Below are 24,955 nucleotides of genomic sequence, written 5' to 3' on the forward strand. Positions count from 1 at the left end.
TCAGAGAACCCACTGATGGGACCAGGATAAGATCATCCGCTTGACTGACATAGACACAATGAAAAAGGAGGTCACCACCCAGTTCATTGTGTGAATCTGTGTGTTTTATGCACACCTCAAATTTCAGAAAGGAGGAGGATTCTTTAATAATGTAGTTTCACTTGATGGTCTCTAATGCCTGGCTTACAAGAAAACAAGCCCCTTATTGTTTTGGGGGGGTTTAAATAAATAAAAAGGAGAACTGAGCTATCACCAAACAATAGTTATTCACAATTGTTGACTTTTCTGGTTTTCTATTGTCATGTTGTTAATGTGACACAGTCTTTTGACTCTGATATTGTGTGGATACCTGAGAATCGATGGTTAAATGCATGAATCTGCACACTTTTGCTGAGAGTAAACAACTTGGAACCCACTAAAGTCAGCATGTAGGATTTCATGTATCAGACACTGAGAATTTGAAGTCAATGAATCCAACCTGTATTCCCTTTGGACCACATACTGTATCAAAATCTCCCAAACCTGAATTTTAAAACAATTCCATGAGACGTATGCTGTCCACACCGTTATCGAAAAAAAGGTGCCACAACCAGCAGTTTTAATGTTTTGTAACAAGGAATCGTTTGAACCAAGATTAGACATTAATCGTTAATTCAGTATTGCTCCTCCTCTGAAGAACACCAATAGGAATTGGACACATCATCCAAATGAAAAATGAAAACATTAAAAAGTATCCAAATGAAAAGACTCCAAGTCTGGATCTCTGGGGAAAGGAAAGGCGGTGAATATATGCAAAATGTATTATGTCAGCTGATTAAACGGAACAAATAGCAGCTGTCTGCTACAGGCAAAAGAACAGGAAAGAGCGAAAAAAGGGTACATAAAGGAGGCAAAAATGTACAACAATCATGGCTATTTAAGCATGTTTCCTTTCTAAGCCCAGAAGCCACTCAGTAGGTTGTATATTTCACTTGTTTTCAGCTCTAATGAACACGACTTTCATTCGGGTGGCAGTGTGGTAGCTGCTCTTGCACTTGGCAGGAATTACCTAAAAGTGTTGACACAAGGGTATGGCTCAAAGGCAGAATGCTCAACTCAAACCAGCCAAACCACTTTAGATACCAGCAGGAATTGGCTGTAACATCAGAATTGAAACGTAAAGGGCATGTTGATTCAGTATAACTCCAAAAAACATCAGTGTTAAAATAACAACAACAGCAACCCATGACTTCACTCACAAATGATACATAAGTATCATCAGCTCCAAAAAGCAGTGGATGTCACAAAACGGAACACAATTAATCACTAAGATACTCTTATCTTAGAACACATCCTAGACACCTTTAAACAATATAATCATATTTGCTTAGAGGCTAAGAGTGATACCACAGTGAGTGTCAAATGCACAGCTATTATTCACTATGTGGTTTGTTTCTCTCCTAAGGCTGTGAGACTCATCATAACAAATGTAAAACATGCGACTAGAATTCAAGCAACCATTTTATAAACTCTACGACACAAAATATGACAGATCTACACACACCAGTTCATAAAATGTTTAAAGTCTGAAAATGAATGAAATATCAGTGGGAAAACACATACAGCTTGCTGTTGTTTTCTCTCATGTTTGACTACCTTATAGGTGTTGCCCGAGTCATATAAAGAGCTGACCCACTTCCATTGTTGAAGAGTGCAGGTATATGTAGGTTCCCAGTGCCCCACAATTATATCTGTTCACAAATGGCACATAATAATGCTTGGGCTGACAAAGAAAGAAAGAAAGAAAGAAAGAAAGAAAGAACACCACCGCTGAAGCCAGAGATGCATTCTGTGTTAATAGCCTTTATAGTTTTAAATATGTATATTTCCCCTCATAATCCCACAGCCAGAGAGTCAAACACATACTAAAAAATGTACAGACTGATGGAAAAAGTTTCTATGTCACGTGATAGTCTCCTTCCCTGTTTCCCACTCTCACTCAGGGAGTAATGAAGCAACCATGAAGCAACCATGACTCTAGCTGTGTATAAAGGCTAAACCTCTGCCACTAGGTGGAAGCAAAGATGTGTAGAGGGGAATCTGATTTGCTGCAACTGTATTTCATAGGACTCACAAATGATCAGATCTCATAAACATATCAACGCTGAGAGTCAAAACAACAGCTTTTCTGTCAGGCAGCAATAATGAAATACCCTTGTTCCCTGCGTTACTACAGTAACACAGCTGAGCTGTTTTCCAGGAAGATGAAGTCACCTGTGGGGTTTGTCATTCACTCTCCCACAAGTCATTTTCTAGTTAAACAACCCCCCTGAGATTGTGCTATAAATAATAGAATTAAAGCATAATTATTGTAATGTCATTGCACCAAAATAGCACAACAAAAACCCAAAGGTTTTAACCCAAAGTAAAAACACTGACATGCCCACACACATACACACATATTTATCTTTTTTAGTTAAATAAAAAAACATACAATACATAAACAAAATAACAATAATTATTGAAAACAGTGAAGCATTATGTAATATATTATATTATATGTCAGTTATATTAAAATATAATTATTATTGTTATCCATGCATTTTAACATTTACTATTTTACAAAGAAATTCACAAAAATGATTATTTCTTGATTAAGATGTCAAATTATAGTTATTTACGTGCATTCCTGAAAGAAGAATTAGTTTTTGTGGTTGAATGTTATGCTTGATTAATTTCTGACTTCTCAGAGAAGCCCAGTGACCTGTCAGCTCAAATATGGGTATACAAGGGTTTGTTATTTGCCAAAAACAAGTTATTGAAAGATTAAATATTTATATTTTCACATTTGGTGGCGCATGCAATCGTTTAAAAAAAAAGAAAAGAAAAATTCTCTTGGGTTGCTAAGTAACAGTGAAGACGCGTTCCCCCTCCCGGAAGTGCGTGGCTGTGAGGAAACATGGCGCACAGGGCAGTAAATGAACCGGTGATAGTCATTGGTTCAACGTATTTTTTCACTGCAGCGTGTTTGTCTGTGTTCGTAGCCTTTGCAACATTTGAAATAGTAAATACTGATAATGTATTCGGTGCAAGCCACGCGCCAACCGTAGCTGTTGCTGCCGCGAGGGATTTACGGTGAGTTTGTCTCTCGCGCTGCTGTTAGCCAGTTTAGCTAACGTTAACTTAATAACATTTACTGCGTTTTTGCTTATAATTTAAATAATTGACAGAACCCATAGTCGCCAGTTGCACTCTTACCCTTTAAGGCTGTGTTTAAGTCAAGTCCGACATATTTAGCTGCTATATTTTAGACACAGTAATAATAAGATATGCTGGTTTGTTGACATGGGTGCATATGTATAAAGGTATAAAGGTTGTAATGATTGGTCGATTATTAGTCATGTACTAACTTAATTGTTATTCATTTTTAATGATTTCTTTGATATATGGAGCAATGAAACCAGAAAATATTAACATTTAAGAAGCCGAGAAATCAGAAAGCTTCTTTTAATAATGGAAAAAAACAACCTCAACCTGATTAATGGATTAGCACAATAGTTGATGATTAATTTAGTAATTGATTAATCATTTCAGCCCTAATATGACAGATTGATTTTGAGGTTTAGGAAACACTTATTGACATTTTACAACATTTTCTGACATACGAATTGAATGAAAATGGTTATCATGGGTATATCTTGATTGCAGGTTGCAAGTGGAATAAAGCTGCAGCAGCAACATTGCAGTGTTATTGTATAGTGCAGAGAAAACTGTGGCTTCCTTTTTGCATTTAGACCTCATGTCCCCCTCAGGTACTTGTTGTATGATGTTAACCCTCCAGAGGGTTTCAACCTGCGAAGGGACGTGTATATACGCATGTCCTCCCTGGTGAAGACTTTGAGGAAGGATGGGGATGACTGGGTTCTGGTGCTTCCTCCATGGGGTCGCCTCTATCACTGGCAGAGCCCCAACATCCACCAGATCCGCATCCCCTGGTCAGAGTTCTTCAGCCTTACCAGTCTGCAGGCCAACGTGCCTGTTATTGAGTATGAGGAATTCATCGCTGGTAAGTTTTTTTTTTTTAACTTCTGAGACCCATGCCAGGGTTACATTAACGGACAGCTTTAGAATATTCTGGAGTGTGAACGCATGGCAACCTCATTATCTGTATGTGGTGTTTTGTTGATCATATGTTGACTCCATTTCATAAAGTTTTATCTCTCGCTCTATTCAACCTTAGAGAATGGAGGCCCCTTCATAGACCACGTCCTTGTACTGCAGAACTACGCTGAGGGATGGACCGATGGAAAATGGGAAGAAAAGGTTGACGAGCGGCCCTGCATTGAAAAGTTGATGTACTCCAAAGACAAACAGGGCTATTACAGGTAAGTCTGTACATCGCATCAGAACCACCCAGAGGCTAGATTCTCATCTCATTACTCGCATTAATCCTCTGTTTTCAAACCTTCTAGTTGTCATGGAGTGAATGTTTTCTGAACTCTAATGACTTCCACCTCTAAGCTTACAGAAACCAGTTTATTGTTCTTACATGAACAAGCTTCATTACATTCTAGTGCCAAAGGTGTTGAATTACAAAAACAGACACTTGCTCCTATTTAGTAATATTATAACAATGTTTATGAGCTCGGTAACAGATCTTAGTATCTTATTGTATTTCTCTTCCACAATACACTGAGGACCAGTATTTCCACAATACAAGGGCACTGATGCCATATGTTTGTGTTGGCAATGCTTTTTTTTCTAGGAAGTGCAATACTAACTCTGTGATGTGTCTGCCAATGAAGCCTTGACATGTTTTACTCAATAAAAGATAGTTTACTACCTCTAATGATACAGAATCTACCTCAGTGTTCCTGCTCACTCATCTCTCTCCTCTTCATTCTCAATCACCGGTTTGTCTTCTAAGGAGCTGGTTTTGGGGTTTTGAGCAAACGCGAGCTCGAAATGTGACGTGTCTTTCAGCCCAAGGCCATGCTTCCATTATGGCTCCAGTTCTTCAGAAAAACATCACAGTCACGTGAGTCTACAGGACAACATGTGGATATAAAATGCTCGGATTAATACGCATGCATAGAAAAAATACAGTATGTCTTCATCATCTGCTACAGACATGATTTACCATCCCTAAACGTCTGAAGAATCATCAAGCTCAACAGAACTTCTCATACCTGCATGAGTATCAAATTTAATCCGATTTGCAATTGGCATTTAGCACTACACACAGCCTTATGCAAGTATTTGACCTTAGAATGACCTCTTCAAAATCATGATACGGTACCTGGTAACATCACAGGAAATTTAAGATGAATACCAAAGGGCTTAGAAATTATTTAAAGATGTATTTTCCCCTCTGAACTTTAGCAGTGTTGCCTGGGAAATGGACCACATTAAGTATTTGATTTTAACTGTACTAATATTATCTGTAAATTTAGTCAGCATTCATGTCATGATGATTAATCATTCTTAATAATATGTGTGGTTAATTTCGCTTAATTACGCAAACACTTTTGTTATAGACTAAAACAACAAAGGGACATTCTCTATGTTATTTGCATTTTATTATTAATGAATGGGAATGTGGATGTAAAGTTAAAATAAAAATTGTTTTAATGTGTGTTTAGTTATGAATGTAGTTACCCTGTGAAAGCAACTTATTGTACGTTTGTGACATTTACAGGGAGCTTTGTGTGTATGTGTGATTTGCTGCTATTTTGCAGATCAGTAATGCTCGACCGAGCAGAGACACTCCTTCATGATCACTATGCTGGGAAAGATTACTGGGATGTAAGTTCACTTAACCGGTATTACCCAGAAATATTTGCTTAGGTATCGGATGACACACCCGATCTTGGTAGAATTCCTGTTGTTCATGATTTTAAGCCAAGGGCTTAAAGCGCTCACCATCTCATCTATGTGTGTTTTGATTTAGACCCGCCGCAGCATGGTTTTTGCCAAGCATCTCCGACTCATTGGAGATGACTTCAGAGCAAAGTACCTGAACTCTACAGATGACAGAGACCACACTGTTTACAGCGAGGACTGGACTCGCATGAAAGTGAGTCGCTGTTTTGCTGACTGTGAAGAGTTTTTCTTCTGATGCTGTGGAAAAGTGATCCATGTCAGTTACTAAAATATGTCTCCCACAGTCGTTCCCAACCTTAAGAAAGCTGCGGCCAAATTAAAATTCGATATGATTAAGTATTTCCATATACAGCCTATTATTTATTACTTATTATATTATTATTTACTTTTTTTACACTCCATAAATAATAAAAATTCATCCACATGAACTTTTGAGAATGAATTGTGGATAATTTAAGTTACTTGAAGCTAAATTACACAAATAAAATTAATATTTGTTTGTTATTAATTTATTTTAATGACCTGAAGTACCTGCTTATCCCACTCGGGGGCTGTAGCCCACAGTTTAGGAATCACTGGTCCATCAATTCATGATGCAAACTGCATTTGCATCATGAATTGAGATCTCACTTTTGTTTTTAAACACGTACAATATCATGTAAACGGCTTCACTTTAAAAAAATAAAATAAAATTGCTGTAACTACATCACGATCATCACGTTTTGAAGTTCAGAGCAGTTACAGAGTAGTGTTTTCTCTGTTGTTGATTTCCTTCAGGCCAAGCTTGGTTCAGCTAAAGGTGGTCCGTACCTGGCGGTACACCTGCGCAGGAAAGACTTCATCTGGGGTCACAGAGAGGATGTACCCAGCCTAAAGGGGGCAGTCAAAAAAATGCGCAGCTTGATGAAGAAGCACAAACTCGACAGAGTGTTTGTTGCAACAGATGCAGATGAAGAAGGTAATGACATTGTTGTGCAATCGTTCTCTCTTTATGTTCTATGGAAAAAAACATTCTGCTCTTAAGACGTTTGACACAACAGAGATAAAACATCAACACAGTATTCATAATTAAGTAGTAATAGCAGCATATTACAGCCAACAGCTTCAGTTTTATAATACATTATTTATGGCCAGGGACTGACTGGGAATAAGGTTTGCCTATACTTGTAAGTGTTAGTACCTGTATATATTATATAGCTGTAAATAATACTTTCGGTTACTACTATATGTTATCTGACTCTGCATGTGACAGAAAGGCAGAATTGTCTTTTTGTTCTTTTTTCTATTTGTTCACTCCTGTGTGGCTTGGATTTGGTTACATTGCCATTTAAAAATGATAATTGTGACGATGAATATAAAATTGTTGCAAAACAGTGCATTTGTATATTACTTTCATTGTTAAAAAATGTCTGAAAGGACCATTGAGTCCCAGGAATCTTCACATTATCAAATCTGGCCACCTTGCCGTATAATTAACATTAGATATAACATACACAAGTCTTAAGTCAACATTAGATTTGTTTTTTATATTGTTGTTAATTTAGCAATGCTATAATGACATTACCACAACAACGCCGATGGTTCCCTAAGACTTTCACGCGGTACTGTTTGTAAATGCTTAAAATGTCATGTTCTTTGCAATTTCGTAGAATTGAAGGAGCTTAAAAAGTTTTTGCCGGACATGGTGCGGTTTGAACCATCCGCAGAAGATCTGGAGCTCTTTAAAGATGGCGGAGTGGCCATCATCGACCAGTGGATATGTGCCCATGCAAAGTAAGCTAGTTTTTGTTATAATGGTCATAAAATGATGATTAGTGTGGCAGTTACTGTAATTCATTAGCCTGTATGTTTCAGACACTTACATATATTTCATATTCATATGACTTATGTGCTTAATACACAGAGCTGTGTTTTTAATGATGCTTTCAGGATAAGAGACTCTTTAAAAGATTTTTTTTTACCTGGATTGAGCTTCATCATCATGAAATTGCAAGGCTCAGTGCTAATATTTGTTTGAAAAAAATATGAATAATATTCTAGCCAAAAATGACAGCGGTCATGATCATAGCACGCACACTTCTTGAATGCACTTAGGATTAAGGAGATCAGACTAATTTATCCAATTCTTTGACATACCTCAATTTAGGCATTGCATATTAATACAACGTATAAAGATTTTATGATTAGCAATTAGCATTTTTAGCCATGTGTTTTCATTTGAAACCCATATGAAGACTGTTTCTTCTTGTATATTCTTTAATCCATGGCCAACAAGGAAGCTGCTTTTTATGCTGTGTCATCCTGGAAAACTAGTCGGGTGGCTGACCCAGCGCTTCACACTATGTTCCAAGCTGCATGTAATTCACTTCATCTTTTATAATGAAACTCCTATTGTTTCTTTGCGTCTATTTTCAGATATTTCGTTGGAACGTCGGTGTCCACCTTCTCCTTCCGCATCCACGAAGAAAGGGAGATCCTGGGTTTTGACCCCAAGACCACATACAATCGTTTCTGTGGGGACACTGAGAAAGAATGTGAACAACCCACACACTGGAAAATTTTTTACTGATGTGTCATTTGCATTTCCCGTACACACACACGCACACACACAAGTGCCAAAACGCAGTGTTAATTCAGTGTTTCTGTGGATTATAGTCAGGAGAATATATATTTTAACTCTTTTTCTGAATGGTTTCAGAGTTGTGCAATGAGGTCTGTAGTGACCACTGTGACTGAATATTAAGCTCAAAGGACAAAGACAAGTGCATATCTGTTACGTTAAAGTTCATCAATTAAAACGTATAATTTTCAGGTTATTTTCCTCCAACAATCCCTGATATTTTAAATCATTCATATGTATTACTATCTCCAGCACAAAATTTGGACCCTAACCCTGCAAATGTCTTCTGTTGCCTTCGCACAAAACAAAAGAGCTCACAAAATCACTGCCTCACGAAAGTGGCTAAAACTCCATGGGATACCTTTAAAACAGAAGACGGGACTGAACTTCATGATTATCAGTTCAGGGTTTGTTGAAAAGTGGTGCGATTCCCCATTTATGACCAGTATTAACATTTGTTACATGGTTACATGGGGTTTGATTACACTTTTACTAAAAATGAGGAAACGTAACTTAACAATGGACTGCATATGTAAAGTGTCAATTATCTCCACCTTTTAAATTCACTGTATTGTACATTATGGTGTTGTTGCATAGGGAGCCACTGTGACAACTTTAGCTGGCCATCGGGCTGTAATCTTAATAACAACACACCCTTAATTCCTAAAAATGCACCGGTATGTGCAAATTAGATTTCCTTGATGTGCTTATAGTTACTCATTTTTTATTTTAAACACATGAAGTTACTAAATCAAACCAGGAAGTTATCTGATGATATTCTTTGATGGGTGTAAGGTTAAACAGTGAGCAGATCGACATTAAAAACCCATGACCCATGGCATTATTGTTGTGACTCACCGTTTTGAAAGGGTACATTCTGAGCCACCAGGCATGAATCATGTGGCATGAAACTTGTTGCAGGATTTAATGTGATGATGAAATGATCGGCGTGATTGCATATTTTACCTCTGTGTCGCGATCCTCGGTTCAAGGTGCATTCTTCTCACACAGAACTATCAAAGACATAGAACCAGTGTAACAGCCCTGACAATGGATAGCTCAGTGTTTCTTGGTCAGCAGTACAGTTGTGTCAAAAATGTCAACCAAGCCTTTGTTTCAAAAAAAACCAACGGTTTCTTACTGTACAATGATTTGTGTCTAGGAATGGAAAGAATTTTTGTGTAATATTGCTTGACTTACTGAATTGCTGTCAAAATGACTTTTTTCACACCACAGTGTCTTGTATGTCAACCTACACGTTGTCTGGATGCTCACCTTCACACACATTCCTACAGTATATGCAGTGTGACGAGAAGGAAGGCGCTAAAGATGTTTGCCTAAGCCACACATAAGATTTAATAACAAAGTGAAAGATTTTTTTTGTGCAGCCGTCATGTCTTGCCTACATTAAATTATGTACACATTTCAGTTTGTTACATTTTCTGATGTTTCTGATTCCATTTGTCTTTGCTGTTGCAACACGCCGTAGTCACAAAATGTCCAGGGCTCAGGGAATTCATGGACTCTTTCCTTTGGATGCTCCACGTGACTGAGCTGTGTGACTTTTCCCCCGTGGAGGCCTGTGACTCACCGACAACCCCTCACAAACTTGTAATTCCACATGTTGATAGACACTTGATGTTACCTCTAAAGTGGACATAATGTAACATTTGGTTAAATTTTTTCACCAAATAATGTATACCAAACACATACAGTGGATTTGTTTTGTCTTATACACTCTTGGACAGGTCTTTTTAATCTCAATGAGACTTTTACTTGTGTGTACAATACTGTATAGGCATAGAAAAAAAAATACGAAACAGTATACATAATATTTTTTTAGTCTTTTAGTTTACAACTGTTTTTCTCCCGTGTTCTCCGGGTATTCAAATTGGACACTCTAAATTGACCACAGGTGTGGGTGTGAGAGAGGATGGTTGTGTGTCTTGATATGTCCTGGTGATGGACTGGTGACCTGTCCAGGATGTGGAGGATACAGCGGAAGAAGATGAGTGAGTTTACTATTCTTATTTTTGATTAATATTTGAAAGGGCAATGCATGAAAATGTGGCCTGACCAGAGTTGAAACTACAGATGTAACACAGATAATGTTTTATACAAGGCGGTGTGGCCTTTTATTCTTTTATTTTATATTTAACAAAAAGACTTAGGAGGTGAGCCAGACAGAAAATGGTGTTGGATGTTAAAAGCAAAGTGAAACGGGATGCTAAGTGACAGTTTCATGTTTCTGTTCAAATGACAACAACTTCCCATTGTTATAGCAGATATTCATTACTGTGCAAAAGGGTCTGTCAAATGCCACGATCACTGGTGTTTGGACTGGAATTTAACTCGTTCATGTGTATGTGATGTTCAAGAATGTCTTAAATAAACTCGGCGTAATAGACATTTTTTATTCTACAACGGATATTTATAGTTGGTCAAACAGATTTTTACCAATAACACTACAGTTTTATGTGAATTAAACCTTTTGTACCAAGCACAAATACATTCTTATTATGAGAATGATATACTTTGTATGATACACTGAATTAAGTCATTTATTTATTTAATTATTTTATTTAATCAATTTTTGGTTGTGTTTGACCACTGTCTGTCTGTTTGTCTTTTTCATGAAGGACATGGAGGACATTTTGTAGAAGTGAAGAAAATAGCTCATGGAAAATCTGACAAAATTCTGGGGGCAATCTGGACCTGGACTCTAGATTTGTTTTGTTTTTTTAAAGTCAGCCGTTAACCACAGGAGAGTGCAGTGATAGATAGATAGATAGATAGATAGATAGATAGATAGATAGATAGATAGATAGATTTTTGATATGTTTGAAAAGGAGTAGGCAGAAGTATAAACTTATACAGTATGTGCCATTTCTATTAAGCACAACTCAATTTATGCACTACTTTATCCCATCAGCAAATACTTAACTTAATTTAAACTGCTGTTCTTCGTCCTTATATTTATTTAAAATACAGCACTGAGGTTTTGGTGCAGCTCTTTCCCTGGTTAAGTTATAATATTGTTATCATGACCTGAATTGTCTTGACAATTGTAATGTATGTTTAGTTTTTTAACGGTGAGCCAAAGACAATTGGCATACTGTACCTGTACATACTGCATATATACGTAATGCAGTGTTCCATCAGTAAAAATTGTTTGGAAAAAGTAAAGGTAACACATTTGCACACATTCTGATTTTGTTTTTTTTAATTATTATATAATGAATGATATGTAAACTGTGCAACCAGATTATGGGCGTGATATTTACAGTGTAAACAGTAGAAATGATTGCAGATAATATAAAATGATCGGGTCACATTAGACACGGTGAGTGACACTTGCGGGTTACCTTCATCACATCTGTTGTGTTCGCAGCTCTACCAAAGTCATTAGACACAAAATGTGATTACAACATGCGAAGTCATGTGATTTCCCTTTGTACCGGACCGGCAGGTTCCCACCAGAGTCCACGCCCTTCTCCTCCACGCAGATGCCACCTGTGACACTCTGAAGGACAAAAATCCACAGGCTAAGCCAGAGCTACTTGTTAGTTTTACCTTCACTGAGGCGTCGCTGAACGTGGACTGATTTTGACTTTGCCTGTGAATTTATTCATCTTCTTTGTTTTTGTTTAACTTTTTCATAACCGACTGATGGAAAGGGCATCCTGCTAGGGAGCACCTAGCAACATGTCCTTCATTAGAAGACTGCGTGCTACAGTTAAATAGTAACGACATCATTAGACTCTTTCAGAGGGGACACGCATCCAGGTGAGTGTGCAGTGGTTTGTTCATGCGTGACTGTACACGACTGCGTGTGGAAGAGCTGTTCACAGATGATGAGTGGATTAAATAATGTATCTTGAAAGAGTACTGAAGAATTCTACTCAAGTAAAAAGTACCACTATTGTAGTACTGGTCTAAACATGTACGTAAATTAAGTAAAAAGTAGCTTGTTTGAAATTTACTCAGCGTAAAAGTTAGTTTTAACAAGGTTGGGGCTCTGCAAAAAGGGCAAGGGGGACACATATATCACGTTAATTGTTTTTAATTAAGGGGCAAGCATTTACTTTACTACAAATGAATATGCTGGCAAAATAAAATATGTAAATACATAATGTCTCAGTCAAAAAGGATCAGAGGTCACAAATGTCACTCGCAGGTGCCAATTCACCTGTTCTCATCATTTATTTATTAATTTATTAAAAATGTATTTATTTTTTCTATTTAGATTCAGGCCAACAGTAACGGATGTGATTTAAAAAATAGCGAAGTACAGTACTTCCAAAAAAAAAACCATATTTAAAAGTAAATGTAAAATTCCAAAATTTGTACACCGCCAAATAAGACGAAGCACAAAAATCATATATGTGTGCACTGTGTCATGCCTTATTTTTAATATATGGTATATAATGTGCATTATATACGTATGTGTGTGTGGTGTTCTTCACTCCAGCCTCCTCCAAAGATGGCCTTCTTCCAACAGCTGCGACTTCTTCTATGGAAGAATTGGCTGACAGTGATCAGACAGCCAGTGAGTTATTTCTAATCGATTTATAATATAATATTAATAGGTCTTATTATTTATAATATAAATGATTGACTCTTAATACGTGGCATATGAGTGTTTTATGATACTTTTGTCTTCCAGGTTTGGTCACTCATTCTCATTGTCTGGCCTCTGATCATCTTCATCATCATTGCCGTGACCCGCAGTCACTTTCCTCCACTAGCAAAAGACACATGTGAGTGTGAAATGTGTGTCGTCATCGTGTTATATACAGTACAGATAAACATACGCAGACTGCAGCATCGTCTGTTTCCAGAGCCACTCATTTGGGTGCTTTTCAATTTGAAATTGAGATTCGAGCCTTTCCCCACACTGTTTACTTGGTGTTGTTTGCCCCCCCACAGTCATTTTATTTGTTTCCTCTTTCAGATAATGGTAAAACTGCTTGTTATACATTTACCGTATCACCCTCACACAACTACACTGGTTCACCTCATAAGCCTCAGTATCAGAATGAAATATCAACTTCCATGTACTTAACATTAGAGCACCAATACCATCATTGACATTATGTTAGAAATAGGGCTGCACAATACCATGAGCTCATGTAATAACACTGAAAATTATGGCAAAAAAAACATTACTTGACATCATTCTGCTGTATTTCCATTCCAACAACATGGTTTTGTTGAAAACCACTGAACCTGTGTGAAACACTATCTGACTGAAATGATCTCAGAAATAATTGTATGTTTTGCATTTAGCATTGTGTTCCTAGAATAGGAGTAGTATTTTTGAAAAATTGTGCTTCCCAACCTCAGTTTCCCCTGAGTCTATATCTTCATTCTTTTTTTTGTTACATGCCCACCAGTGACACTTGGTCCGAGGCTTGAAACTGCAACGCTAATTCCACACTTTTTAGACCCATTCGTAGGGGGGGCGGGACCTCATTCCCAGAATGTCAACAGTGTCCGCCATCTTTGCTAACAGTTACGCTAACAGGACCAAGAGTCACTGTTTGGTCACGTAACAAAGAAAAGAATGAAGATATTTCTCAACTCAGGGGAAACTGAGGTTGGGAAGCACAATTTTTCAAAAATACTACCTATTCTACTAATACCATTCTAGTAACAAAGCTAAATGCAAGTCGGTAAAGTATTCCTTAAAGAAAAGAGTTAAAATGTTTTGACTAAAATGAGACGAAAATTATGAGACTTTTAGTTTGTGTAGTGCCACAAAAATGGGAATGACTAAATATGGCAAAGACTACAGTAATAAGGACATTTGAAATGCATGTGACAAAATTAATACTATACCTTTGTTGTTAAAATAATAATAATATTAAATGTAAACACAATAATAATCCAACTTGGGGTATGAGAGTGTTGGATAAAGTGCAATTAAAAACAACAAACAATCTGAAGCAGTCTTTGCAACATCATCTTTTATAATGTCACATGTATGATGCACATGTTGAGGGCGATAGATTTTAGACACACACATTGTGGAGCTCTACTCAATAACAATAAGACCAGGCCCTTTTGTTTGCTTATCTTTTCTGCTGGCTCGTATGTAATTTAATAACCCCAGTGTACACTAAGTTCCAGTGAATCTGGACAATAGGACCATTCCCTGGTGTGCTAAATACTTTCTGGTGCGTTGTTTGTTTCGTGTTGAAAACAGACAGTGTCAGACCACACCTGAAACAGGCAACAAAACTATCTTCAGTGTCTGATCAGCTGGACTGACTAGTGGTGAGATAAAAATCCTTCCTCCTGTTTTGTATAGAAAGGAATAGTAACTATAAGTTGAGTCCTATTGGAGGCTTGTATTGAAGTGAATTGGCTTATCTTTCCATTGTTGGACATCGCTATTGCAAACATTTTTCTCCCACCTCCTTCTTTGTTCACTGAATAGCCACACACACGCATACACACTTTAAACAATCCATGTTTAACTGTCCTGAGTAAATATATACTCAATGCTTATACCATTAGGTTTACGCAATCAAGGTTTCATAATGACTTCTATGACCAGGCTTAAATAAATGCTGTTTGAGTGTCTATTCTTCTCCAGCAGAGTAATCTGTTAAACCAAGATCAAAAGCTACTTTCTCACGTGTTGTGAACAGGACATTGAGTCATGAAGTCAGGCTGGCCACAGTGGCTTTACCTGTTATTGCTTTATGTGTTCATGATGACAGAGATGGTTTGAGTTACCGCTGGGATTGATACAGAGATAAGCTTAATCCAGATAGGTCAGAGATATTCTTACAAGAACTTCAGGCCAACAATCATATATTTTCTCTCCTGTAACCTCTCTGTAATATTATTTTTGAACAGTTTATATGGTGTTAATGGTGTTTATAGTCACACATGATCAAAACCTACACCCCAGCCCGCCCACTCCGCTCTGCATTGACAAACCGGCTCGCTGCCCCCTCACTGAGAGGATCGCAGAGGCACTCGCAGAACTCGAGACTGTTCACTGTCCTCGCTCCCAAATGGTGGAACGATCTCCCCATCGACATCCGGACAGCTGAAAGCCTCCACATCTTCCGCCGCCGACTAAAAACAGATTTCTTCCGACTCTACCTCGACTAAGACGACAAAAAAAAAAAAAACTTGTACATCGCACTTATGACTAGCACTTCATAGTTTGATCTACTTGAAGCTCTTACTTACTTCTAGCTCTTATTTGTACCCAAATGTTTAAATGCACTTTTGTAAGTCGCTTTGGATAAAAGCGTCTGCTAAATGACATGTAATGTAATGTAATATGGTAAATGGTTTGTATTTCTATAACACTCTTCTAAGAGCAATTTGGGATTAAGTGTCTTGCCCAAGGACACATCGGCATGTAGACCAGTGAAGCCCGGGAATCAAACCCACAACCCGTCACATTATATGACATTCATTGGAGTGTAATATTTGGACTCAGGTGTTTACTGTACACATACAAATAGTAATTGCACACATACAGTATCTCCACCGAGACCAGACAATTGTACACATGATTGTCTAGCTCGAAAAACTGCAACAGCCTAGTAAATATGCCAGATTTGTAATTATTTTCTTACAAAATTTGCATTATTCCTTGAAAATTTGGCACAAATTAAATATGCCCGACTGTATTTTTGTATAATCTGGCTAACAAACAAACCAAAAGAAGACACAGGTAAAAACACAACATCTTTGTTGGACGAAACAATTCTTTATCAAAGTGGTGTTTTCATGTGTCTTCATTACAGTTACATGTTTGTCGTGTCTCCTTCAGGTTATGTGGGACCTCGAAACCTGCCCAGCACAGGCTTCTTCCCTTTCCTGCAGACCCTCATGTGCAACACAGACAGCAACTGTCACAACAAATCACGCCTGTTGGACACAAAGTCTCACAAAAGGGCAGGCGTGCCAAGGTAACTCAATTCACTAATATTATAGATATACTGTATTATCTTGCTAGACTTTCACTTAGATTCACTGTATATTTATGCATAAAATAGGGGTATGGAGTAAGCCCTCTCAGTCACAAAGTATGTTATGTCGAGGACACACCTCGACATAACAACATCTCATGTGAGGATGAGTCAGCATGCTCTTGGAAAATATAACTAACAACAGACATTCCCCCATGGAGGAAGACAAGTGTTCTGAACATTTCTAATCATGTGCCACCACAGTTTGATGAAGCCACATTCATTTATTTTAAGTGGACATGAGCTAAAATAGTGTCATGCCATGTGTAAATCTGGACCCAGACAATAGTCTTTCAACTTTAAAGTGTAACTAAACCACTTTTTCAGGTACACACAAGTGTATCTATACTTTGTTGATTGAAATTGTACATTGTGCCAATCTACTGCTTCTCTGGTCAAACAGTGCATTCAAATGCATTAAAATTTTGCCTCTCCCTTTCTCAGTCTCCTTTTTTGTCACCGGTATGCTCTTTCATCCCACTCTCGGCAGCCATTTGGCAGCCGGTGACAAGCCGAATCGGTTAAGAGAGTTTGAACAAGAAATATTATGACAGACAATGACGAAACAGTCCTTTGTACTTTTGCTCTCTCTGGAAGAAAACCTGCTTGTCAAACCTTTACCCACATACAGGACAGTGTCTTCATATTTCTAGCCCAGCTAATTTTAACAAAGCTTTTGTTTGTTTTTAAAGAGCCAAAGGCACACCTTATTTATCAGACCTGTGTTCCACTAGCTTCTACTACCCAACAAAGTGTAAAGGTTTGAACATGTAGATCTTTTTTCTTTTCTTTTGACCAAGAAAACAAACATAGTAATATAATCACAGACACAAAACATGAGTATAAGCACACAGTCAAAACCTTGTGGGAGTAAATTAATTAATTCAGTACAGCACAAATAGCTACGAAAATGAAGTGACATCCACAGAAGGCTTGCCAGGCTTTTAGAAAGATTAAGGAAATCCTCTGTTTTAAATAACATATAAAGGTTTTTATTATCTCTGACTCTGTGTGACAGGCAGCAGTCATTTCCAAAGGGGTCTCCACTGGAAAGCCTGTTTCAAGGGGGGAATTTTTCACAGATTGATTTACCCAAAAACTTTCTCCATGATCCTGCCATCCTGATTGAGGTCTTAAACAAGATGATTGGTATGTTGCCCTCTTTCCTGTTTACATCACAAGTTGAATATGATATTGGTTGCTACTGTATGTTACAGTCAGATCATCTTTCTAACAATATGTTCTTCTGTTAAAGGTGTACCTCACCAAGCAAGTCCTACCAATGGCTCACTCTCCAATATTACTCTGAGTGATCAGGTAGGTAGATACGTCGTCAAAGTACGTCGTTTTTTTTATCCTCTCTTGTGTTCTGCTTATTGTTAACAAAAAATGAAGCCTCGTTCTTTGATAATGGCAGGGTTTGCCGAAAACAGGACAGATTAAAAAAAAGGGAAAAGACCAAAGCTGCGATAAAAGCTGCTTTCCTAACCACGTTTCCCTGACCTTTAAGGAAAGATGTGCGCATGATGATTCAAAATGACAAATAAAAGACGACTGCACAGTGCTGAGAGAAACTAACACATGACAGATGCTATTTTAGAGACACCTCAGTGACTTCAATACAATTGACTTTAATAAAATCACACCTCCAAAGAGAATGTTGTTAATTTAAACAATAAACAACATAGAGGTAGAGAAAGCACCAGAGTAAGTTATATACGGCTGTAAGAGGAAGTTGAATGAAATGACGTGTATGCAATTAAACTTTATTATTGATAAAGATAAGTATGGGTTTCTTCTTGCCAGATCGTTTCACTCAGCTTGGAAATATTCAAGTGCCAATATTTTGACTGCTGCCCTGATGCTTACACAATAAGGTAACAGGTGATTAGGGCTCAGGTGACACCGGGGCCTTACGGTAAATGGAAACAGGTGTGTGAATGGGTGAGGCACACAGATGAAATGGAACATTGAGAATAGAGGCCAAAGGGTAAAGACAGAGATTGAAAAGTTTTATTCATTGTAGACGTGTCTTTTAAGTAAAACCACCGACTTCAAAGCTCCAAAGCAACATGTGATAAAATCAAAGTAAAACATACTTGTGGTTTTGTTATATTTGTCGCGCTCATGATAACGGGTCAAAAACATCTCACAAGTCCAACTAAGTCTCGTCTTAAAGGTCCAGCGTCTAAGAGTTGTTGACATCTAATGGCGAGACGTTAGAGTACAGCATGGACGACACCACAACTCACTCCTTCCTTTCCCAAGTGCGCCAGTAAACTACGGTGGCCTTTGTGTACCATAAAGGACGTTAGCACCGTTTCACAAAAAAAAACTCTGTGTCTTTTTGCTTCTTTCTTCTTGTTATTTTAGACATCAAGATTAAAAAGGCTGAGTCCGGTGTCATTGTTTGCATAGTTAGGTTCCTCTTCAAGAAATGGAATGCACGTCCATTTCAAGCTGCTGTAGAAACAAAGCAGTGCAAGATGCCGACCTCTGTAAAGCAAGTGCTGTACATATATGAGTGCATTTTCTAAGGCAATGTACTGTAAACCATTATATATTTATTTTATAGCAACACCTAAATAGTATACTAAATTTCTGCTAATAATTAAATGTCCACTGGATATTTAAATCCACATTCTGGCAACTTGAAGCTGCTGTTCGAGACATGGTATTACTCAACTCATGAACTAATGTTATTTATTTTAACTTAGTTATCTTGCTTATTTAACTTTAAATAAGCCAAGAATACATTACTTTATTGAAACTGAACTTTTAACCTTTAGAAAATGTATCTGTAAATATAATCAAACTGATTGAGTGTAACTGTAATTGTTGAGGTTGTATGAGGATTACATTTTGTGGCGTAAGAATCCCAGTTCCTATTATTCATGTCATTTTTGCAGCGGAACTTGAGCAGCCTGCTGCAGTCAGTGAACAAACTGAAGAGGGCCTTCTGCGCCATGACACTGCCACTGATGGACACTGCCTCACATGATCCCTTCACCTTTTCTATGGTCACTTTCTGCAAGACCAATGACACCGCGCTGGAAGTCTCACTCCTCACACTCAACCAGGTGAACATAAGTGCTGAAGGATTTTAGGTTCATGCGCAGTTAATGATGCTCCTTTTGTGCTGTTTAAACACTAAAATGGCTGCTGGTTGACAGATTTTGACGGAGCTGATGACGAAAAACACAGAGGAGATGGTGACGACGGCCGGGATGTCGCTGCTGATGATCGCTCACCTGCAAAATGAGACGGTGCTGTGGGAAAGTCTCCTTGCTATTCCACAGCTCTTCTCTAGTGGTTCTGTGGACCAGGTGCTAGCCACTGTGGAGGGCCTACTCATCAGCATGCAGGGGTAATGTACTGCCAATGATGAATCAATCAAGTAAATGAATATCTGGTTTAGTTTAGTTTAACCAGGTTAGTCAGTGATGTTTATGTGACTGCTTATTTTTCCTTATTTGTGCACTTTATTTTTCATTTTAATGTCTATTCTATTCATGTGTCAGGTTTAATAATGAGTGTGCACATTTGTCTACACAGTAAAATATTTGACAGTAAATTACCTACAGCATGTCCTAGATACTGTACGTTCACAGTAGGTTACTGTATCATTGTATAGTAAATTACTGTAATTGACAGCATTTTACTGTAACATTGCCTTTCCTGTATAAATACAGTATTTTACTACAACTTTATAATAGTGATGCTGTAGCAGGCAAGTCCTAAGTCCAGCCCCTGGGCCAATCGCTGCCCTTGGTCAGATTTCAGTTTTCTAATGTATTATTTATGGCCAGGGACGGATTGGGACAGAAAACCGGCCCTGGTCATATCCCCATTAGCTCACCTGGTAAGAAGTTGTGTTTGAAACCAGAGTTCCGGGTTTCCAACCTAGCCGCCACAGACAGATACGTGCATTCAGCTCCCGTTATGGTATCTGACTCCAGATGTGAAAGAAAGGCAGATTTCTTTTATTTTATTCACTTCTGTGTGGCTTATATTTGGTAACATTACAATCATAACTGTGACATTGAAAACAAAACTGTTATAAAACAGTGCATTTGTATGTAATTTATACTGTTAAAAAAAAGGTCTGAAGGGACCATTGGCCCCCGGGATTCTTCACATTATCAAATCCCCTGACACACATCACTATATTACTGTGGTTTAGCAGTATTTCCATGTATTAGTACTGTGTACTAGAGGAGTTTCCTGTAATAGCCACGCCTATGTTAAATTTACAATACACAAAAATATGATATTATATCGGAAGCTATTACAGTCAAAGGCTGTAAAATAATAATGATAGAACTTATTGTCAATATTATTTCTGTTGTTTGGTGTTTGCTGGCTGTCCAGTCTTGTTTTGTATTTTTTAATATTTGCTCCTTGTGGTCTCTTCAGTGCTATGAATAAGATCGAGAGCAACTTCCCTGAAACTGGTGCCTCACTTTCCACCGTGCATTCACTAATTGCTGGAGGCATCAACCTAGTTGACTATATTCAAAACTGGCCTGGCAAAGGTAACACCATCAGCTGTATTACTGTACATACTCACTGATTACTGATATCTTTATGGTGTAGTTTCTTAAAATGTTGATGCACCATTGATTATACAGTCTGACCATGTGACTTGATTCTGTTTAGATGTGTCCATTTTACTGAGAGATGTCGTCACCGTTGAGAATGGATCCCTTGGTGGAATTATGATGCAGGTTCTCACAGATGTCCAGATACCATTGGACAAGGTGCGTGTGGTCTAAAATCATGACGCTATATTCCCATGTACGGAGAGAATATGTTGTTTAATTAAGTGAAATTAAATTGAGATTTCTATAGCTATACCAGTACAGTTAGATGCATGTTCACGACATTTGTGCTAAGGGAGGAGTCATCTGCTCACTCCTCACTTTCCCAGGGAATCATGGTGGCCTTTGCACACCAGAAAGGATGTTATCTTTCGCTTTGAAATGTAGTAAGGCCCTTGTCTTCAGCACATGTAAAAGTCTTATCTAAGGGCCAGGTTGGTGTTCGCGTACTCATCCGTCCATAACCACATTGGTCCGCATGGTCCCTATGTAGTAAAAAATCTGTGCAAAAGTCAAGTTTGACCATATATGCTGACTGCACATCCTCTCTTTCCAGGCCAGTTGGAGGCACACTTTTGTTTTGGTCAAACACGACAATAAAGAAGACAGTAAATATGCAAACTTGCTTGAGGTTATATGAGGTCTGCTGGTACCCACATATGTACAAATCAGTGCTCAAAGAATACAAGGAAACACAGATTTCCTGGTGATAGTTTGCCACTTCTAAAATGGAATATGAGATTGAGTACGCATGCATTGGAACCCTGACGCTTACCCTCGTAATATATAAAAGGATGATGTAGATAAGGAATGCTGCAAAAGTGACCCAGCCCTAAACCAATAGATTTTATTTTATTGAAACAGTGATTATACACTTATACAAACATACTCGGTGCGTGTCATATTCAATGTTTTCCAGTAAACCCTTATTAAATGGGACATACTGGACCTTTAATAGGAAATCTTTGGTAGCCATCTGCCTCGGCCAGTTTTGATAAAAGGAAAAATTGTGGGAGAGGAAAGGTGGTGGAAATAAGGAAAGGAAGCAGGATTTTGTCAGGCCAGTTGTTTATAATGACATAAGTAATACTTGTATAAGATAATAGTGTTATTATTATTATTTTTATTGTTATTATAAGAATAGTAATAATAGCAGTAGCTTTGACAGCAGCACCTACAGTCTGCTCCATTACAAATATTGTAAGCGTCCTCTCTTTATTAGGCTATCGGACTGACAATGGACAAGAGCATGGTGCATTCCTACTTGTGTGACAACAGCAGTAATCCATTTTGGCTGAGTGCAGCGTGCAGCACTGGCACCGTGGACATGCTTCTGGGTTGGATCAGCCCCGAAAAGGTGGCAAAGCAGGTATGTCAAACTGTTGTGAATGTTATTATCACCAACAGCAGAGAGCATCTTACATCTCAGACATGAGTCTGTTTTCTGTTGATTTACCTCCTTTTCTCAGTAGCTCACTCATGTGACTCATCTCTCACATGTTGTTTACTTGTGTTCAACTACCTTGGCTCCCAATTTACATTCTCAAGTGCCACCTTCACATGTAAGTAGATTCAGGCTGCACCAAATAATTAGCCTGGTGCTGCTAGAAAGCTGTTCGCCATAGCAACAAACAACTGCAAATCCCAGGTCACTCCTTGGGAACAGAAACTCAAGGAAACCCAATTAGCTCTGCCACCATGGTAGATGTGTCCTGGAGGGGTTATTCCCAATCAGAGACTGTTAGCTCACACCCTCATTAGGAAGTGTACTCACCTAGTCAGTCAGCTGGACATAAATTAGTCATATGATGCTTACCTGTAACAATGATGCCCATGTGTCTTAATACTAATGGTAATGCTAATGACATGCATTGAAGTGCAAATCATTAACCAGTTCATGCGATCTCAGCTTTATCCTTCTGTACCTAGGGATTAAATATCTATAGGATTCCTTTTGTGTGAGTATCAAATCAGTGAACATACTTAAAGAGGCTATATCTAAGTTATGCAACTAGTTTTTTAAAAAAGGCACTGCAATCCAGGTTAGAAACCAGAAAGTTAACATTGTCAGGGAGTTAGAGGAACCAATCGTATGTGAATGGAAGAGGGAGTTACGAGGAGCTACACTTTTCTATGTTATAAACAGAATTTGTGCGCTGTAAATTAACTTTTTTAAGTTGTGAATATACTGATGTACCATTGTAATGTAATGTTTACTTAATCTCTGACTAATCTCATATTAATTTTATGAATTAATACAATACATTGCTTAAATACAGCTCTTTTTAAATATACAAAACACATTTTCACGTTTGTGACTGCTGCATTGCTTTGAAAAGAAACACTGACTCACTTGTGTGTGATTTCCCTCAGCTTCAGTGATTATTTATTTATTTATTTATTTATTTGTATCTCTAACTGTTTTCTCTCCGATCACCTGTATCATTCTCAGATTCTCCTGGCATGGAGTAGAGACGTCGCCCTACATGATTTGTCTTTTGCCAAAAGTCTTATTGGAGGTTTATCTCCAGGAGATTCCAACAGCACGAGGAGCCGCCGTAGCGTAGACACTCTGCCACAAAATTTAGACGAGGAGCTGTAAGTACAGTGTTGTCTGTTCTCTCCATAATGTATGCTGTCCGTAAATTAAATTCATCATAACGTAAAAGCTAATGGCACACAGAGGTTCAAGTGGAAGAAAATAATGGTATAATATATATAGTATATTATATATATAGTATAATAATGGTAAGTATGGCCTTCTATTTTTGCCTTTGTTCAAAGATTCCCAACTGAAAATTTTAAGTTTCATTTACATTGTAATATGCACATTTTCTGCTTGTATCTTAAGTTTGACCATATGCATTGGCAGGTTTTTGGAGGTCGGTAAAGTGGTGTTGGCGATTGTAAAACTTGTCCCCGAGGTGGACCTGGTTGTTCAGAGCGTCCTCCAAACTGGATTCCAGTCCCTGATGACAGGAACAATGGCCCTAGACACGGTGGAAGGTAAGAGATGTGTAACATGCAAGTCATTACAGTCGCATTGAATCATCGTTAGAATAGAATGTATTTTGATAGAAAATCTGAACTGAATCTTAGTGAGCACTAACTCTTGGTCTCAATTGTTACAATCAAAAAGCAAGAGCAGAGAAACTAAATCCAAGAGTTCACACGCTGGCAGGACATACACTTGCATTTATGTTCAGTGACTCAGCACAACTTGTACTCTGCTGAAGTCATTATAGCATTATTGTTGTTAAATGTGCAAACTGTATTCAGTGTAGGTTATTTGAACCACAGCACACCCTTTCTCAGGGGACTGAATGAAAGGTAGAAAATGCTAAAGGAATGACGGATTAGGGGGAGTTACCATGTGGGAAATGTGCACACTAAAGAACTACCTCTTGGGATTTGCCTATATTGCACAACAGATTTTACTCGTGTGACTTTGGAGTTTTGTTTAAAATGTACTTTTTGTGTCGCGTAAAACCAAATTATATAATTTACCACTGAATATGACGCTGTTTAGGGCCACACGGTTGGTTCGCAGACAGAACAAGGGCATTTCTGCATGGAGTTTGCATGTTTTTCCCGTGTGTGCGTGGCTTTCGTCTGGGTTCTCCGGTTTCCTCCCTCAGTCCACAAACATGCACATATAGGGATTAGTGAAACTGGACACTCTAAATCAGTACTTCTCAAATAGTGGGGCGGGCCCCCCTGGGTGGGCGGGTGAGGTGTCAGGGGGAGGACAACTCATACAGTGGTTTATACAGATGAATAAATAAAAATGATCAGGTTCTCAATAGTATTTCAATTCGGGACCACTGCTCTAAATTGACCATACTGTAGGTGTGAGGGTGAATGGTTGTCTG

The 24,955-nt window shown here is 38.1% G+C and overlaps 2 protein-coding genes across 3 annotated transcripts in view; both read left to right on the top strand.

Moving 5' to 3' along the window:
- Positions 1-2,902: 2,902 nt before the first annotated feature.
- Positions 2,903-9,910, top strand: pofut2 (protein O-fucosyltransferase 2). The gene is made up of 9 exons (XM_044019825.1): positions 2,903-3,114; positions 3,792-4,045; positions 4,220-4,364; positions 4,907-5,017; positions 5,718-5,784; positions 5,930-6,055; positions 6,640-6,820; positions 7,512-7,635; positions 8,278-9,910. The coding sequence occupies exons 1-9, from the start codon at positions 2,939-2,941 to the stop codon at positions 8,429-8,431; spliced, it is 1,338 nt and encodes a 445-aa protein (XP_043875760.1). The 5' UTR covers positions 2,903-2,938; the 3' UTR covers positions 8,432-9,910.
- A 2,109-nt stretch (positions 9,911-12,019) lies between these two features.
- The window catches only part of abca12 (ATP-binding cassette, sub-family A (ABC1), member 12), a 68,076-nt gene continuing 55,140 nt past the window's right edge, over positions 12,020-24,955 (top strand). Inside the window, exons 1-13 of one of the 2 annotated variants that reach the window (XM_044015027.1) lie at positions 12,020-12,268; positions 12,954-13,031; positions 13,149-13,242; positions 16,284-16,422; positions 17,501-17,631; positions 17,738-17,799; positions 19,392-19,562; positions 19,656-19,849; positions 20,899-21,017; positions 21,142-21,242; positions 22,306-22,452; positions 23,536-23,681; positions 23,956-24,089. In XM_044015027.1, coding sequence (XP_043870962.1) covers positions 12,966-13,031; positions 13,149-13,242; positions 16,284-16,422; positions 17,501-17,631; positions 17,738-17,799; positions 19,392-19,562; positions 19,656-19,849; positions 20,899-21,017; positions 21,142-21,242; positions 22,306-22,452; positions 23,536-23,681; positions 23,956-24,089 — 1,504 coding nt within the window. In that variant the 5' untranslated portion in view covers positions 12,020-12,268; positions 12,954-12,965. The remainder of the gene's footprint in view (positions 12,269-12,953; positions 13,032-13,148; positions 13,243-16,283; positions 16,423-17,500; positions 17,632-17,737; positions 17,800-19,391; positions 19,563-19,655; positions 19,850-20,898; positions 21,018-21,141; positions 21,243-22,305; positions 22,453-23,535; positions 23,682-23,955; positions 24,090-24,955) is intronic. The other variant, XM_044015035.1, reaches the window with a different exon arrangement.

Source organism: Solea senegalensis, linkage group LG2 (assembly GCF_019176455.1).
Source record: "Solea senegalensis isolate Sse05_10M linkage group LG2, IFAPA_SoseM_1, whole genome shotgun sequence".
Classification (NCBI taxonomy): Eukaryota; Metazoa; Chordata; class Actinopteri; order Pleuronectiformes; family Soleidae; genus Solea; species Solea senegalensis.